Source organism: Echeneis naucrates, chromosome 24 (assembly GCF_900963305.1).
Source record: "Echeneis naucrates chromosome 24, fEcheNa1.1, whole genome shotgun sequence".
NCBI lineage: Eukaryota > Metazoa > Chordata > Actinopteri > Carangiformes > Echeneidae > Echeneis > Echeneis naucrates.
The window spans coordinates 1,957,576-1,977,426 of NC_042534.1; the positions used below are offsets into that span (position 1 = coordinate 1,957,576).

The 19,851-nt window shown below is 42.4% G+C and overlaps 1 protein-coding gene across 1 annotated transcript in view; it reads left to right on the forward strand.

Moving 5' to 3' along the window:
* Positions 1-19,851, forward strand: part of LOC115038200 (exostosin-1) — a 127,331-nt gene that overhangs the window by 87,839 nt on the left and 19,641 nt on the right. Inside the window, exons 3-6 of the mRNA XM_029497073.1 lie at positions 9,340-9,433; positions 13,286-13,393; positions 16,604-16,723; positions 19,424-19,556. Coding sequence (XP_029352933.1) covers positions 9,340-9,433; positions 13,286-13,393; positions 16,604-16,723; positions 19,424-19,556 — 455 coding nt within the window. The remainder of the gene's footprint in view (positions 1-9,339; positions 9,434-13,285; positions 13,394-16,603; positions 16,724-19,423; positions 19,557-19,851) is intronic.

Sequence of the window (19,851 nt, forward strand, 5' to 3'; positions counted from 1 at the left end):
TCACCACTGTTCTCTCTTATGAGTCTTTGGCTGATGCACTAACTGCGCAAATATCAATTTCTCTATTTCATTAAACCACAAACCTTCCGTTAAAAAGGAATCGCAACATTTCGAACCGTTACGTCTTTATAAATGTTTTCCATCCTGCCCTCCATTTCCTCACTCCTAATAGGCCTCCTGCTTCTGAGGGAGCAGCGAGCAGATAGGACACCAAAGACTGGAAGAGAGAACAAGGAGTGAGACTGATGTGTGAAGTGCTTCCACGCTCGCACTGCACATCCCGGCCCTTTTGAAACCTGCAGGGGCACAAGGAGGGTGCTAATGGGGCCTCACAGCACAGACACACACAGACACACACTGCCTCAGGGCCTGTGTGTGTGTGTGTGTGTGTGTGTGTGTGTCTCTTCAAAGCTCCATTCATCAGAGGCGACTGGTTCGCTAACAGGCAGAGAGAGCAACAGATGGAATCAGAATCAGCTCCAGATTAACTGACCAAAACAAACCAGACAACTAACTACGCACACACACACACACACGCACCGCACAATGATGATAACGCACGCAATCAAATAGACCACCTTTGTGATTTGGAAATGTCAGCTTGTGCTTGGTTAAACCCAAACGTAAGGCCGAACGGTTTGCAGCTTTCGGTTTCTCGGCTTTGAGGGAATTTTTCGTCCGTTTTGTCTGCTGAGCGGGAAAATATCGACCTCGAAAGGTCACAGCTGATTGGTTAACAAGAAAAAAAAAACTTTGTACCTGTTTGGAGCGGCGACGTCTCTCCAGTTCAGTCCACTTGAATGAGATCGGACACGGCCGGATTCTTTATTTGGATTAAAGCGATGAGGAGTAAAAGAGATCTGTGCTCCAACTTCAAATAGAAATCCAGCTCCTCTTCTGAAGACCTCGGATTAATTACATTGAATATTTGATCGGATTCAGGTTCACTGCAGGCTGTTAAAGTTTAAAAAACATCTTGCTGACACGAACATGATTATTCTTAACATTTTTTTTAATGTGATAATAAATTTTACATCTTCATATTTGGAGAGGAGCTACTTTACAATCTCAGATCTTAATAGTCATTTCACCCATTTTTGGCTTTTTATTTCAGCTGATGTGACTCGGGTAACAACAGTAAAATGACTAATACAAATCATTTTGTAATTTTCTTAATTAATGTAGCAGAAAATTATGTATTTGGAAGTTTAGAATGTAATCACAAACACAAAACTGGTACATCTTCATAATGTTTTATCACATAGATAAATTCTAATTGGCCGCTGGATGTTATCTTCTGATTAGCATGTTTGCTAACTTCTTATAATGTAATTAGCTTCGTTTTAAATTTATTTTGTCTCTTTTCTTTGTTTATCTATTCCTCTTATCACCATTTAGGCTGCAGCCATCAGACCAGATCCAGATCAAAAACCAGGACACCTCCAGAGATTTACACAAAATGAAATTTATGGATTTTCAATTTGTGGAATAAAAAGCTCAGCTGGTGGAATTGATGCATCTGTAATTTAACCAGGCTGGTCATCATGTGAGAAAACCTGTAACTAAAGACTCGAAGTCACCAGAGACAGTTTCTGCTTTTATGTGTCATCTGAACCTGTTTGTGTGTCTGTGTGCGTTTAGTCGTATGCACGAGCGAGTCTGAGCCACACCGGTCTGCAGCGTCGAGCTCGAGCAGAGCCCGGAGATCTGTGATTTCAAGTCAGCTCGAGGAGGGAACGACTCTGGAGGATTTGACAGGGAGTGGGAACGTTTGTGTGGAAAAAGAAGGCCGCTCTTCGAGGAGTGATTCTCTTTATCCGTCCTGTTTTCTCAAATATGGAGTCGGTCCTGGATGTAGCTGTGGTCAGTGTCCGACAGTCTTTCGGTTTTATGTGATGAAGTGTTGCCTGGCTGATGGCGGAGTTCACCCTGGATGGTGGTCAGGCCCCCCCCCCCAAATTCATCTCCTGTTTTACCGACCATCATTTAAAAACATGAGTGTCACGTATTTATTGAAGACCTGAAACTAGTTACAGAGACCATAAACTCATCAGGGTCACGTCTACTGAAGGGAGAAGCAGTAACATTTTCCCATCGACTTCAATACAGCCTTTCTTCCTTTTACAGCCAGTGCAGTCGTCCTCTGTCGACAGTTTGTCAGGCGTCAGGATATTGAATTCTTCTCCATTTTGAGCACCTTTCGCTTCTTTTCTGTCTCAGCAGACAAAAAAAAAAACAAAAACTGGAGACTTTAAATGACCGATTCTCCGTCTCTGCCTGAGCGAGCGCCCGTTTACTCCTTTTGTTTGCAGCATTAGCCATTAAAGCATCAAGCATTTTCCATATGGCCCCTAAATGATCTGATTTATTGACTACAGATTGGAGACAACGGCGGCGCTTTTTAAATGCATGAGCACGCCTCCGTGCTGATGTGGGCGCACACATTTGTAAAGCGGCCGTGTTAGAAAGCAGCAGCAGCTCGTTCCCCGCCATGCTCTGCGACGGCCAGCTAAATAGCTTGTTGATGCTCTGATGAGTTTTTAAACAGCTCCTAACAGACTCCGGCGCCGTCGGCCAGGCGCTGATGGGCTCTGGCCGCTCGCACCGTTTCCCTCAGACACTTTTTAGCCTTGACCACAGTTTTCTTCAAGGTTTTATTTCATTCTCTTTTCTTTTTTTGTTGTCTAAATCAAGATTGATATCCAGGTGTGTCCTCTGAATTGTTTTAACTGAACAACTTCAGCTGACTCATTCCCTGCAGTGTCCTGATTTATGATCACTTTATGATCGGCCTCCAAGATGTGCGTTTTTTCTCTGTACTTTGGATTTTAACCAACTCTAACTCTGCTACCTTTTTAAATCTCAAGCTCGAAGAGATTCATGCATCGAATCATTGAAATGATAAAAGTATCCTAAAGTGGACTGGGTTTACGCTCACAGCCTTCTTTGGGTTGTTTTTACCAATCTGGATCGTGAAGAAATGATTTGGCTGGACTCGTTCCTCGGTGGTCGGTGATTGACGAGCAAAATCGCGTTTTTGCATTTCTTTTTTTTTTTTGTTTTTTTTTCCCACAGCTGCACAGACCTCAGAAAAAATACAAAGAGAAGACAGAAATTAAGCTGGACACTTGAAATGCAACAGTGTTGTTGGAGCAAAAGCGATATACATTTTTTTTTATTGGACTAATAATCACTAACATGGTTTTTTTGTTTCCACTCCGAGTGGAAACAAAATCATATCTGAGTCGCTTAACGACTTTATACTCCAGGAAGATTGTGTTGACGATGTAAGTTCTCATTATTTTCAGATATTTCTTTTTCTGCTTCATAAGAGCCAATTAATTTGGCTTCAGAAGGGTTGTATAAGCAGGTATGCTACAACCCTAAATAATTAAAAATCTCTACGTTTTCAAAGGGAATGAAAAAACCTGCTGTTCATATATAAAGCAAACCCGCTTTATAATGTCAAGTTAACTTTGATAAACGTTTGATTTTTAAGGTTCACACTCAGACAATCACCTTCAGCTCCTGGCCCGAGGACGCCTCTCCTCACGGGCCCCATTTTGAAACGAAATCATCGAACCGCAGTAAGACCTCTGTCTTTTTGGGGGGACGGCGGCGAAAGAAACGCTGCAAATTAAATGTGACTGTCGCCCGAAGGCCGACTGTGACGCGTCATGTAGCTGCACAGGTCTTCAGGGACATGGAACAGGAAGTCATGATTGAGTTTATGTCTTCCTCTTCGAACCCATCTTGTGTGTTTACACAGCTGAACTCAATGGTGTGCATCTCTAATGGAAAAAGAAGAAGGACCCTGAAGGGATCAGGGTTGTTTTTTTTATCCGTCTTCAGCGTGATGCATGAACTTGTGCGGTGCGTTCGTGGGAAGAGTCAGCCCGCTGCCTGATGGTCTGAGCAGATTGGCTCTTTGTGGAGATCATCTCTCTGTCCTGGTTCGCTTTGCGTTCTCCTCTAATGCTCATTTCTCTTTACTCCTCACAACGAGGGGTTATAAAGCAAACATTTTCCTCTGTAGGGTTCAACTTGTTCAATTTATTCCCATTGTCCTTTAAATTGCACAAGTGAGCAACATTTTAGCCCGACCGGCTCTTTTATGAACAAAGGTTGTTTGTTTTCTCTTCAAGGACATCCCTGTGAGTGCCTCTGCTTCATAATTAATGGGTCTGCACGATGTGTGTGAGGCCTCACACACGCTGAACAATTACACCTAGAGGGACTGCTAGTCTCTCTGTAGGACGAGCCTTCAGTTCCTCTTTGCCTTTTCTGTGTGTGTTTGTACCAGTGAGCTTCCTGTTTGTAGTAATTACCGCTGATGCCATTTGCAGCGCAGCATTTATAATGATAAATGTTGGCCTGGAGTGCCCAGACTCACAGTGAAGCCAGAGCAAGCTGCTGCTTCAGTCACAGTCAGGTTAGCTACGTCCATTCCTAAACCTCCAACCACCAATTATTATTATTATTATCATAAAAAATGTGTTGATTCTTCGGTCTGAAGAAAAGCAACGTGTAATAAATACATTCTGCTCTGTGAAGGGAAGTGATGCTGATTTTATTTAGAGGAAAATGGACCGTGGAGCTGCTTCTCCAACCAACCAACCAAACCAAGATGGCCGACGGGCTGTAGGGCAGAAACAGCTTTCACCTGCTGCTGGTTTTATTTTGACAGTCAGTCTGTGACTCTTCATGCTTTTACTTTGAAGGTTTGATGACCGGCTCAGCCCCCCTCCCATCACAGATATTTTGCTTCTACTAAGTAATTACCTCTTTTCTATTCTCGACAGGCAATTTTAAGACAAATTGCAAATATTTTCAAATTTCCTCACATTTAATTTTCAAAGAACGTGCTGATATAATTTTTTCTAATTACCACTTTTGCCCCCAAAGAGAAAATACTTATGACGACTTGCAGTCACGGTGTTTTTTTTGTTTTTTGTGGATTTTCTTCAGACATAAAAACAGACATTTTCCAGTGTAAACCAGACCAGAGGGGTGCAGCCTCATATTGATCCATCACTCCTGAAACTATTTAGTGTCTTCTGCTGAGAGAAGCCTTTTACTTTATAGTGAACAACAACACTCTTTCTTTTGTTTTCAGCTAAAATGTTCTGAGTGATTCTCTGTGACACATATTGATTTTTCATTCCCTCATACCAGCTATCATCCAATTCCGCCTTTCTCTCAAATCTTTCTGTTTTCTTTCAAGTGAACACAGAAAAATGCTCTAAATTCACGCACCGCTCGTCGTTCATACAGTATCTGTCGTGCTGCTTATTAACCGGGCGTGTGTGTTTGTGCATTCTCATGAAGAACACAAGATGTTTGTTTTTCTTTTCCCCCTTTAAGAGCAGATTTTTAGTCCTCATGCATACAAAACTTGTGTTTTCTGCTGCAATCAGATACTGATCACAGCAGTTTAAGCTAATCAAGTTTTGCTGTGAGGAGCAGATACGAGGCGGATTAAGCACCGGGGGAAAAATTCTACACACAAAACATGAAACTGCTGCAGAAAGAGATTTTAGATACTTTAAATTGTAGCCATGAAGTCTTTGTGCATGCAGGACAATCACATGCAAATAACGATGATTGTGTTAACTGTGCAGCAGTTCCACTCACACTCCACGAGTGTTAGTCAGACGTGAGGTTAAACAAACGCACACTGAATGAGCGTGCAGACGCACAGGTGTAAGAGCTGGCTGCCGAAACTACCTCCGCACTGCGAACTCTGAAGCAGGTGGGTGAGGTGAAGCATACAGATCAGGTAATGAGTTGAGAAAATGTGCTCTGAGGGGACCAGAAGGGAAAGGAGGAGGAGGAGGGGGGGGGGATCTAATATCTGGCTAAAACTCGAACTTCAGCCTCGACTGTTTCCTCCGACAACACAGCAGTTCAGCAGGTTTATTGGTGCTTATACAGGTCATGATTACAGCGTCCAGAGGCCCTCAGTGTCTGCATCCTCGACGACAGGCCTCATTGTCTTAGTTCCTCAGAGGACCCCCTTCGTGGTAAATCGAAGTCAGAGCATTTGGGGGGAAAAGGAGCAGTCCTCAAACTCGACAGGGCACCACTTCATGAACACGAGCAGCGACCCGTCCTCGTCCTCGACCGCTGAGCTTTTCAATTCCAAACGCAGTGTGTGGAGATTGAGCGGACGGCAGAAGAGCGCACGGGGGCCACGAGTGCAGCTGTCAGCCGTGACAGGCCGGGTCAACAAACGCAGTCAACCGTTGCCGCTCGCCTCTGTTGAAACGACTTGCTGCAGGTGAGGCCTGCCTCCATCCGTCCAGGGGGGCCGCGGTGCCACACGAACACGCCGCCAGCTCCCCCGAGTCGCCACAAAAACAAGTGAATGAAACAAGAGGTTCTGCTTCAGGGTAGACACAAGCTACTAAAATGGATCCAAACCAAACTTCCAAATGGTGTTAGGAAAACAAACCGTGAACGTGGTACAACAACAAAAAAAAAAAAAAAACGACCACCAACAAAACATCTGGGCTCTGTGCTTCACATCTGGACGGATTTCCTGCAGCATTGGCCGACAGCTGGAAGATTTTCCTTGTGTGCGTCACAACTGGTCCAGATGTGGAAGCAGCATTTGACAAAGGCGACGGCTGTTGTGTGTCGGAGTCAGAAAAACAAGCAGCGATTTATTCTGCCATGGAAAATAAGTAATGAAGCAGAGAAAGCAAAACCTTAGTTAGAAATAAATATGATTTTTTTTTTTTTTTGTTTGTGGACACCCATCGTGATTTATTATTTCTTTAGAAGTTTTTTTTTTTCTCTCCGTTGCTACAAATTGCGGTTAAAGAAACAACAACAAACATCCTGAAAAAAAAAACCTTTGCTTTCATATCTGCGATTTTATGATAAAATTGCATTTGGATTTTTATTTTTATTTCATTTTTTATCTTTTTTTTTTTTTTTTTTTTTTGTAGTGACCGAGCGGTCAAGGACTTGGTGCTCAGACTTACTGACAGATTTATGAATCGCTGCTCAGTGCTGCCCAGTCCTGATGTATAATTGATGCACAACATGTGCTCACAATCATTTAGTGTTGCTGTTTAAAAACTGCCTCAGCTCATCTGTGATCTGTGTCACCTGCAGCTGATCCACAATCCTCTCCGCCGCTTCAGGATGGATTTTATTGTTGGGTTTTAAAGCATGGGTGGACATTTTTCAGCCCCTCACCATCCTCCACACACAGAGGTGAAACATTTTCACTCACTCACGCTCATCATGTGTGAATCAGTTCGATGCCCGCTGCCGTTTGGTTTGTGCATCACAACAAAGTGGATTTCAGTTGTTGAGTTGTCCCCCCTCCACTTTGATGCGTTGTCTGATTTGCTGAACACACACACACCTCTTTGTGGAACACAATTCATCATACAATTGAATTGACGTCTCTTTAATAACTGTGACTATCAAAGACACCGTGTGTGTTTCTGTCAGTCTCACATTCAAATCAAAGGCAGATAATAATCTTTATTTCAATTTCTGACACTGAACAGATGTGCGCTGTTTCAACCTAACTCGAAGCTTTCTGGGCTGTCCCATCACGCCGCTGAGGGCGAGTCGTACAGGAAGTGAAGGTTTCAGAGATGAGATTTGGATATTAAAACATGAAACAGGAGATTTAATCGTCGTCGGACTCCTTCTCAGATGTGACGGGTCGTCTCCGTCTCACCTGCAGTCTGACTGACCTTGTCTCCGGCTGACATGCTGGACATCTGACATCTTATTTTGCTCTTTTCCACTTTAAAGTAAACACAATAACGCAACACAACACGCACACACACACAGGAAAGTGCACTGACAGTAAGTGATATGCCAGACACACACTTTCATCTTGAAGACTGATGCACACATCATAGAGGAAGGTTTTCCTGGCAGGTGGACACACACACACAGCGTATAGGGGAGAGGTTGTGGGGACGGTTGATCCCCAGACAGATTAGGTTTCAATCTAAAATCTCCTCAGGCCAGCCCTGAGATCACACACACACACACACACACACACACTCTTTAAAGTCTTTGGACAGACAGAATAATGTGCTTGGTGGAGAACCAGCCTGACTGTGATCATCAGATGGATGTTGTTTTCTGATCATCTGAAGTGTCCGAAGCGGCTCAGAGAACATTGATTAGAACAGGATGAGCGTTGGTTCAGCTCTGACTGTTCCGTCACCAGCGTTTCATCGGCAGGTACAAATAAATAACATCCATCCATGTCAACCGCTGTTGTCATAGCAACGTTTATCCCCAATAAACGGCTTTTGTTTGTGACTGTGGGGCTCCGTGGAGGCAAAGTGGAAGCTGTGTTTTATTGGTTGTGTTCACGCTGGTTTTGCAGGGATCTGTGGGCCCCTCTGGTCAGTGGAAGGAAACACGAGTCGGTCCTGGAAAAGTTCATTATCACCGGCGTCAGAACTTTGGGTCGCCGCTGAAATCTTGCTCTACTCGTATTTCATTAGTCAGAAATTAGCATCAGCCTTCAGACGCTCTGATTCATCTCACCTGACGGACTGAGCGACGGCTCCGGGAGAGGAAACCTGCATGGAGGATTTTCTCTTCACGTATCTGGATCAGATGAAACGTGTTAAAGGCCACTGCTCTTTGATTATCCTGCCCCCCCCACACCTTTCACCTCCCTCCAGCACATTTCATTATTTATCCACAGTGCCTTCAACAAAAGCACATTTCATTACAGAGATCAAGTCCTCGGGAAAATCTTGCCTGGCCTTTTAGAAGTGAGCGGCCTTCAATTGGAATTGGTTTGGAATTGAGGAGTGAAGTAGCAACAGATTCGGGGCAGGAGAATCATTTTTCTTCTTCCTTTCAGTTCTGTCGTGCCCGAGGATGCCTTCAGCTTTTGGATCCTCGGACACGACGAGCTCTCGTGAAAGCTTCAACTCAGTTCAGTTCATTGCACAACGTTTGGCAGCGTCAATAGCACAGTTCAATAAGAAGATGAGAAATTATAGATTAAACCGCAGACTGTAAATAAAAGCGGACTGCTGGTCGGATGCTCAGTTTCTTGCTGTCGTGTTGATTTCTTTTTTTCTGGTGTTCTCTCTTGTTCAACGTAATGTTGTGTAAGGTCTGCGTTTTCTGTGCTGACAGTGTTGTCCTCATTTTGCGGTTGTTGTCGTTCCACTTTTCCTCCGTCAGATCTTTCTCTAAATTAAAGTGGAGCCGGTGTCAGTGTAGCTGATTAGATGAAGCTGTTTCACGCAGCGAACTCCGCTCGCTCGTCTCTTTTACTTTCTGCTGCGCTCTTTTCTCATTTTCTAACCGCTCTTTGTTTTTGTGTTTGTGTGGCAGGTTCGACTACCAGGAGCTGCTCCATAACTCCAGTTTCTGCCTGGTGCCACGAGGCCGACGCCTGGGATCCTTTCGCTTCCTGGAGGCCCTGCAGGTAAAGAGACTGTGTGTTAATCCGTAGCAGAAAGCAGCTACACGCCAGCCTGATGTGTAATTCACCTCGTTATCAACCCAAAGAGAGAGACGGGCCAAACTGAAACCTTCCTTCTCCCATCAGGAGCAGATCTTGATCGACTCGTTGTGAATATAATCTTGTAACGTACAGATGTCTCCTAAATTGAGGGTTTGATGTGCGAGTCTCTCTTTTGTGTGTTTACGTGGACAAATGATCAAACTCCTTCCTCGAACGTTTCCAGCTGAGTAAACTGACCTGAAGTGTCGAGGAAAGGAGCTTCAGTGCTTCTTATCTCATCTCATTTGTGGAGGGAAAGGAGAAAACGCAGCCCCACAATTCCTCACAGCAGCAACGTTTATAGAAAAAACGGTAATGAAATGTAGAAACAGCAGAGCAGCTGCTTTATGTTTGTGACTTGATTGAAAAATTATGGAAATCCTGCTCTGATTGTTTGAGCTTATAGATACGAATTTATTCTTTTTCTTTTTTTTTTTATAAATCTGTCCAGATTTCATCGTAACAAACAAAACAAAACAAAAATTAAAAACAAACCACACAATATGCAGAAATACTCCATTATCTGTAAAACAAAGATTCATTCTCTGAAACGCCATGTTAGAAAACTCTATTAACAGAATTGATGGCTTCTTTATTTTTTATAAAATTCTTATTTCAGCGGAAAGGAAGGTCTCCTTCACGTTCCCAACATCTGTTAGGATTTTTTTATTTTTTTATTTTTTTTTGACAATTAAAGTGTGTGATATTCTCAGTGAAACCGCAGACCATATGTCAGTTAGTTCAACAATCCCGGCTCTTGCTTGGCTCATTAAATATTTAAAATCCTCGGAGACGTTACCAACGCCGACGCCGGTCCTGCAAAATGGTGAAGTGACTATAGATCCTCTGCTGTGCACGCAGTCGTGACGATTGCTGGAAAGGGCTTATCAGACAGCCTGTGGAGCTCCAGATGGACACTGCAAGGACTGAAATGCTTCCTCTGCCTCCTCCTTCCAACAGCTGATCTTATTGCTATTGACAATGTGTCATCTTCCGGCCGCTCTCTGCAGATCCACCACAGGAGAGGGAAATGTTTATCCACGTCGTCAGACCACAGATGTGTTCGGCTTTCATTATCGCCTCCTCTCAAAGAGTCGGCCGGGTGTTTTGACATTAAGTATGCGGCTTTGGCTGCTCTGTTTTTTTCAGGTTGTGCGTCTGCTGCACGAGGCGGGTTCAGACCTCAGACCTGGTTATGTTTTGGTGGTCAAAGGTCACGGTCACAGCTTTGGAACATGGTTGTTCCGTAACAACGGACGTTGTTAAATAAATAAATAAAAAATTACGCTTTCATTCAAAAAGTTTAATGGAGACAAAATCAGTGCAGCAGCAGCAGCATCTCCAATAAAAATCAACCATGAAAACACAAAGACGCCTTCGTCCTCTTCCTCAAAGTAAAGACCGTTGCTTTTTGAAATATTGCGGTTTAATTTGGAAAAAACATCAGAAACACGACTACTGTCTCCAGTTTCACTTGTTCTCCGCCTGCAGAGGGAATATTTCAGGAACTCCTCAAAGAATTCACTTCCAATCTGGCACAAATATCCACCCGGGCTCATGGATATTATGATTTCACTCTGATGGGATTTCATTTTACACAAAACAGGTCAAAGGTCAACTTCACTGTGACATCATAATGTTGTACCAGAACAGTTCTGATTATAACTTTTCATCATATTCGCTGAAACTTGGTTGGCTGGTGGTCTTTTTTTTTTTTTTTTGTGGAAATCCAACATGAAACTGATTTCAAGGAAACTCAGAAAAACTGTTGGTGAACAATCAGAAACAAACGAAAACGCCAACGCTCCCTCTGACTGATCTGAAGGCAGCAGATCTTCTTGGGCAAGATACTTTTAATGACACTCTCATTTTAAATGCATGGCAATTATTTTAATGGCCTATTCAGAAAATTCAAGATTTCAAAAAGGAGAGAAAAGAAAAACAAAAAGACACGACGGAGAGCGAAAAGAGAAAGTCAGCTCACGAAGCGGGAATTTGCATCGACGGGTTACGATCATACGCTCGGCCTTTTGTGAATCTGCTGTAATCTCCCAGTTTCAGCTGACGGCGAATCCAGACCAACTTGAACTTTAAATGAAAATCCCACACTTATTGACTTTTTTTTTTCTGCTCCCCAACTTCAAAGCCAGATCAGATTCATATAAAACATGAAAAAAAAGTAAAATAAACTTTTTGAACACAATAAAAAATGTAAGAATGATATTTGGAATTTGTTCCATCATTCATCATTCATTCATTCTCATGAACATGGAAACCAAATAAAAATTAATTAGATTTTTTTTTTTTTTAAATGAACACTTGACTTAATGTGTTTCATATATTTGAAATATTCACAGTTTACCTTACATCGTCTTAGAGAAAGGGATTCGGGGAGTCGTTTGTTCTGCAGGTCTGGACCTCAGTCAGCATCAGTCTGGTTCTCTTTAAGATGCTCTGATGGTCTGAACTCCTTGTTAATGTGTGTGTGTGTGTGTGACCACACTGTAATTTATACGTGATGGAAACCATATATAAAACTAATAACCCCTTCACTGTCCATTAAAAGTCCTATTTATCATCAACCATGAACACTCGAACTGTTTTTACATTGTTTCTACAAAACTTGAAACAAGCGTTGTTAAATTCTCAGAACTATTAATTTAACAGCTGTTATATACAATTTACACTGAAAATATGATAAAACAACAGCACAGGTTTATAGATGGGACATAAAACGGGGAAAGAAATAATCCATAAAACCGCCTCTTTCCCTTTAAAGACAGTTAAATGGTGCAGTGAAGTGCACAATCAAGTCCCATCCGCTGAAGAGCTTCATCATGAAATGAATTCGCAGCAACAAGGAGCGCTCCGGAGGGAAATGAAAACAGCTCCTGATAAATTAATTCACATGAAGGAATCCTCTAAATATTGACGCATTCTGGGAAAATGAATAAAAACGCTCTTCTTCTTCTCCCCTCCCTCCCCTTTCCCTTAATCTTGTTTCTGAAAAACTCCAACTTGGAACAGGTTGAAAGAGTCTCGTCAGGCAGAGTACGTAAGAGGATAAAGTCCTCGGTGGAGGAAGGAAAGCAGATCCTTCCCAGAACTCTGCTTCAGACGTTTGTTTGGGTTTTTTTTTTCTCCTTCGAGCTGCGAAAACTCGTCAACAGTTTGAAAGACCATTTTCTTTTGTCTCCTGGGAGAAAAATACAACAGACCATCTGTTAGAAAAATGAAATTAACGATGACTCTGGTTTCTTTATGGCGTTATCATACACACTGAAGGTGTCATAGATGAACGATGAATCAAATGATTAGTATTTTAATTAGTATACATGTTTATATTTGTTACTATAAATAAGAATTATTTGCATTAGTTTGTGGATTTAAGATAAAAGGGAGGCTTCGTATTTTTCTAACATTTCTGTATGCAGGCCTTTATGCTAAAGTTCATTTCTGCCGCTATCGCTGCAAACACTCCGGACCTGGAAAGTAAAATTTCTCATTCTACCCAAACACAAATTTAATATTAATCAAAAATTATTTCCTTTTGTTTCACTTTTACACACAGAAAATGTCACGTACTGACAAATACACCTGCAGATCAAAAGGGTTTGAAATGAATGGGAATGTATAAAAACATTATGTGTGCCCAAAAGAACAGTCACATATTTATGTGATAAATATGTAACTTCTGTGGAAACGTCACTCTGCGAGTTCTGCTGCTTCCCTTTTCTTCTGTCTGATTGCTTTTCTGCCTCTGCTTCCTCGCAGGCCGCCTGCATCCCGGTTATTCTGAGCAACGGCTGGGAGCTTCCCTTCTCCGAAGTGATCGACTGGAGGAAAGCCGCCATCATTGGGGACGAGAGGCTGCTGCTGCAGGTGCTGGGAAAATTCTGCGTGATGAAACCAAACGGTGGAGGGATGGAGGGAAATTATGAAGGATGATGTTAGGCCGTTACAGCTGATTGTAGCGCGGAGGTCAGAGGTCAATCCTTCCTCACCTCCTTTTCAGCAGAAGCTCATTCGGTGTCTGTCTGCTGAAATGTCGACATCTTCTCAGCTGTAATTGTCTTCTGTGGCTTCAGATCCCCCCCGGGGCAATAACAGGCATCCAGCTGGGGCTGATTCAGACAAAGACGCACAACACAGAGACCAAGAATGGCTATTAATACACACAAAAACAGGGGAAGGCTGGAAAATAGAGCTGTCACAAGAATTTAATCAGCTGGATTCCTATTGTGACAAAAATGCTGCTGTCTAAAAGCTAAAGTATCCGTTTTTTGTTTAGAGACTCAAAATGTGTTTCTAAATCCTGGAAGAGTCAGAACATTGTCGGCAGTGCTGTAGTCAAGTCAGTAAACCTGGAGCCTCAAGTCCACCAGCGTTTCATACCAGAGTCCGAGAGTCTGAGTGAAGTCCAAATCTGCTCCGTCCTGCCAGAGTCAAAGAGCAGATGTGAAAATAAAGCGATTCTCTGTCCGAGCTGTCGGTACTCAAGTCCAAGTCAAGTCACGAGTCCTGGTTACAGAAAACTACAACAATGTGACATTAACGACGGCACATTCTTCAAAACAGGTCGATTCTTGGATTCTTTAATACACCAAATAAAATGAAGCCATTCTTTATTTTTACAATGTTTACTTAAAACCCGCAAAAGCAAAATGGCATCCGCATCTCCGGAGACTCTTAAAGCCACATGATGGGAGGAAGAAGTTTGTTTTTTATTTTGAGGAAAGTGGGCCAAACTCGTCTGTACCTGTCAGTGCAGACAGTCAGCCATGAGTTGTGTGTGTGTCTGGGGGGGGCTAATTGCAGCCACGTGACTTTTTATTCTGACGCGACAGCTGTGATATTCAGTCATTCACACCTCCGGCAGGAAATATTTTTATCTGAGACGGATTATTCCGGAGTTGCGTTGCCGTCTGTTCCCTTTGATTGCGGCTGCAGGCAGAGCTGCTGATATTTACATTGTCTAATGACGCTCTGTATTACCAGCCGTGCACCTGTGTGACCTTTAACCCCACCTGGACTCCCGCTTTGTGTGTCTGCCTTGAATTAATTTGCCCACCAGCCTTCTATCGGCACTCCGTGATGATTAAAAGTATCCCACACTCACCCTTTTTGTTGTTAAACACAAATGAGACTCAACGATGCTGTTGTTGTTGGGAGGTTTTTTTATTTTTGCCGTTTTTTGCGCTCTTCTCTTTTTGACAAAAAGAAGCCACCCATCTAAAAGCAAGCTAATTGCCGGTTAAGATAATACGTGTGAAGCCGCTGGGATGTTTTGACAGCGTGAGCACCGAGGGTGTTCACATTTAATAACAAGGTTGAACAAAAACGAGCGTTTTGTGTTTTGTTTTGTTTTTTTTTTACCCGTGAATCTGCTGAGGCTCGATCCGGGCATATGGAGAATTAATATAAAACATAGAGGCAGAGATAAAAAGGCAAAGGCTTTCAGGATAAAACATTTGTCAGTACACAACAGGATAAATATCACGCAACGACTGCGGTGCACACACGTTTTGTTTTCTTTCTTTTTTTTTGTGTTTGTTTGTTTGTTTGCTTTTTTTCCTTATGGTTCACACAACACGCTCAGTGACCCGTCACATTTGAACACACACAGAGAAACCTCCGGTACATTTTCGTCTTTTGTTTTGTCTGATCCCTGAAAATCACCGACAGACAGCTCCTGTTGTTGTCAATTAAAGAAAACAGTCAGTCCATTCATCCGCCGATAAGTGACAGAAAGTCCATTTGAATAATTAAGTAGTTTTATTATAAAAGCAGGACTGCAAATGACAAAAAACAAAAACAAAAAACGCTGCTTGATATATTTAATTGATTACAAACGCAACAGTCAGTGAATTAATCAACGAACATCACAGATAAATCAATCATGTCAGTCAACAGAAGAATAAATCGTGAAGAAAAAAAAGTTTCATTCATTTGTGTTTTTTAGACCTGATAAATGAATGTTGTCGAGCAGCTTCCTTTCTGCCGGAGAAAATACCTTTGTGGACACCTTGACGATTTTTAATTTGTTTCCTGCTGTGCCGAGAGACAACTATGAAGGTGAAAGGACCAGTTTTATGTGTCAGAACAGACAGGAGATTTACCGCACGGTCACTGAAGCACCTTCCAAAATCAAAACAAAAAAAAATTAAATATCCAGAAAACCATTTCATCATCTGGACCAAGTGAGAATAATAAAAAAGATAATTACAAACCTGGACATGTTTCTGGTCGGTAAACACATTCTGGATACTTACCCTCTTTATCTTTCTGTTCTGTTCAGTCAGTCAAACACACAAACACACAAAGGCAAGCGCACAAACACTCGATGTTCAACACAACATCGGCGTTCTAACACCTGCTGAGAGAGTTGAATCTCATTACTTTCAATTACATCACAGATAAATGCAATACCTGGCTGTTTAATATGTAGACTTTCTATTCCCCCCCCGTGGAGATGAAACACACAAACACACACGCCCAGACACACACTGCCCCTGCAGAGAAACATAAACACTATTAGACTCAATCGAGGGGAAGAAAATTGAGCTGATTTGATTGGTGTTGTTTATATTCCACCTCCGAGAGACAAACAATTAGAGCTCAGATCCCAACGGCAACAACAGCTGCAACACAACAGACCGACACTCTTCACTCTCCTCATTTTAAGGAAGATTGTCCTCTTTAGTCAGGGAGTTAAAATGTTTGAGCCATCCATCATTTTTTTTAATATGTTATTGAGCTCAGAATAGTTTGGGTTGTTTTTTTAAGGTCAAAGGTCACGATCGTCGTGAAGATCTGAAAGATACTGAAAACTAACGAAACCTGAAACAAGTTTAAATATGAACGAATTTCAAATAAAAATCTGTGTCGATGCTTAATCCGTTCTACCTTCAGGTGTGAATGCGTTAAAGATGGACAGCAGCTGGCGTCGTTCGTTTACTGTCCTGAAGAGACGCCGGCCGGCAGACGGACGACGACGTTTCCTCTAATCGCTCCACGCGTCTCGTTCCTCGAAAGTTGTTTCAAATCTACCTTAATCTATTTCACCGTTGCTTTTCCTTCCTCTTCCTGCAGGTTCCCTCCATTACTCGGTCTGTGGGCCGTGACAGGATCTTGGCTCTCCGCCAGCAGACCCAGTTCTTGTGGGACGCCTACTTTTCTTCTGTAGCCAAAATCGTCTTAACTACTCTGGAGGTAAGCCTGCAAAAAAAAGGTCTTAATGGGATTTTTGGATTTAGTTTTGTCAGGAGAGCTTCATTTAATCAACCCAACTGCTACGTCTTGTTCTGTGCTGAACGTCGCCGCCGGCTGAGCAGCAGATCCCAAAACTAAACTAGATCCAGCTGTCAGTTTTAGTTTCTCACCTTTTTGACCTTTTTAAGTGTGTTGTCTTTCCCAGAAACGATCCATATTCATTCAGGGAGGCGTCTTGCTCAAGGGCACCTCGAATGTAGTTTATGATGGAGAGTGAGAGTGTGCTGGGACGTTCCTGCTTTTTACAAACCTGCATTTCTTAACCAACTTTCAGGAACTCTCAGATTCAAAGTGCCGCTCAGATCAGAGATTATAGTTGTAGTCGGATCCTCTCTTTAAGTCAAAAATATTTTTTAAATCACAGGGTCAGATAATATTTGATGTACCAATGAATTTTTGGCAGACCAAGGCCGACAAGCTCAGCTGTTTGGATTTCCACATTTGCTCTGCTTTGGTCTCCACCATCATTTGCACGAGTTCTTCCTCCTTTTAAAAAAATTAAAGCGATATTTCTAAAACTTGGACTACGTACAGGTGCGACTTGCAGTTGTTTCAGTTGAATGAACCATAATTCTTGTAAAGTCGAATCTCGTGGCTTCCCTTAATTCTCGTGAAATCGCCAGACTCCACTCTGAGGAAGATGGATGAAAGTGGTCATGTGACCTTCTACATCATGTTCGCTGGGGTGGAAATGCAAAAAGAGAAGTGTTTCCAATACATTTTTGCGATACACTTCTGTATCGACACGTCTGAAAAAGCAACTCATGAAGTCGTAAAAACGTTTTTGCGATATTCGAGAGGTTTTTTGAAAAGTATCAGTTTTTTCACTGTGATATTTAGGCTTTGCCATTTTCTATGGAAGGACACCAAGTGACTCACACCCAAACTATTACAACGTATGATGGATTGGAGGCAGCTCTTCACACAGTGTGAAGGAGGTGTGTGTGTGTTTGCCGGCTCTCGACACCAGAGGACTTCAGGTTGGCTCATGACGCGACCTCAGAGGAGAAGATGAACTCATCTCGTCGGCGTGAAAAAGACTTCTTCCTCTCATTTTATCCGCCGGGGAAAATTTGTTCTCTGAGTAGAGACACAGGAGATAATAATCCCCCCCACCATCACCATCAGCGGCATCATTGTGATCATAACAAAACATCACCACAAGAGCAGCTATCTCTCTTACAGCTTAATGAAGGCAGGATGGTAAAATACAGAGCAGGAGTGAGGTGAAGTCAACGTACAGGTCAATACAGGAAGCAGACCATGAGACCGTGTGAGCGCGAGCTCGGACGTAAATGCACCAGCAGACTGAACCAAACGGAAGGACCCATCTCTGCACAGAACGGCCTCCAGATCAGTTTATGTTCCAAAAAAACACAAAAGAAAGAAAGAAAAATTCCCCGGCGGCTCCGAACGCTGCCCCGATGGAAGGATATGAAATTAGGCAGCAGCCGAACCGCAGGCCAGATGTGCTGCAGACCCCGAGCCAGCACGCCGCCGGGCTAAACGGGTGAAATGAGGCGGTGCTGATAACTGGAGCGTCCCACATACTGCGAGCCTCGCAGTCGGTGTCAAGAGGTGTGTTTGTGTGTGTGTTAAGATTCTCCGCGGCTCTGGACTTTTTTTTCCATACGTTACTGTTTATTTTCATGGAAAGTGAAAGTTTAATTAACATCAAATCTCACTGTGAATGTCAGAAATCTGTATTTTATTTTTATTTTTTTCCCACTTTTGACCTCATCACCTCAGCAAATAAATACATTTCAATGACCAGAGAAGGTTTTTAATCAGAGAAATTAAAATGTTTGTTGTGATGTCAGCAGCATTAAAACAAACATTTGAGGGACAGTCCTTGAAAATCGTACGTTTAAAATGGCTTCTTTAGCAACAAGGCGATGAAAAACAGAACACACATCCCTGAATTGTGTGTGTGCTTGGTTCATTTTTTTTTTTTTTAGTTTTACAGATTAATAAGAAAATGAGCTGAATTCTTATGACTGGCTTCATAAAAACAGTACACACAATATACTGTGATATTAAATTACTGCTTACAAACTGTCTCAGACAGTCATAATTCATTGATCATAGGTTTTTATTCTCACTGTGTTTAGCTCTTTGCTTCTTTTACTTGAGTGATGAAGCTCTAGATGTTGGTGTTTGTTGGTGTCCTGGAAAACTCAGCTCACACTCACAACCCTCAACCAACGACCTTTTTTTTTTTAAAGCCCGATAGAATATCAGCTAAAGAACTAATGGACTGCTCGTGTCGGGAGGCCTCTGTCTCTCTGAGAGATTTCCCCGGGAACCGTTCGGCTGAGCAGCTTGTGATACGCTTTTCCAAATATTAAAGCACATTTGCAGCAGCAGGAGAGCGTAAAGATGCTGTTGAAATGTGATGAAAGCAAACAGCATGAGCGCTGTTTCGAATTATTTATTTAGCTTGTTGAAAAGTAAAAAAAAATTAATAAATGTATTAAATACCGAATAATAATATTCTGAATAAATCTGAATTAATCACATCACTCCTCCTCTTTTCTCTCATCACACCTTCACATCACATCTGTTGTTTCCCTTTTTCTTTCTTTTTTGCTCTCATCCAACTCCTCTTCTTGTCACACTTCCTGTCTCGCTGTCATCCAGGTCATTCAGGACCGCGTGGACTCCCTCGTGTCCAGGAACCGGTTGTTGTGGAACTCCCTCCCTGGTGGTCTCTATGCATTTCCCCAGTACTCGACCGACCCCGCCCAGTTCCCTTTTTATTATGCCGTACTGGGTGAGTTCCGATCTGTCATGGAGGCACTTCTGTTTGTGTCACAGTCATGTGGTGGACTTAGTATTGAAACAAGACTTGAAACTAGAGAATGAGACCATAAATGTGCTAGAAAAATTCTAGAAAGCTAATAAATTAAGGGAGAAGTAGAGCCATTTTTCCATAGATTTCAATACAATTTGTCTTCTATCTTCTTCTACACTATCTAAGTCAGCATGTGATGTCTTCGCCTCAGATTTAAGTGAGACTTTCTTTTCTTTAAAGGTCCAAATTACTTCAACTCGCTCAGAAGTTGTGG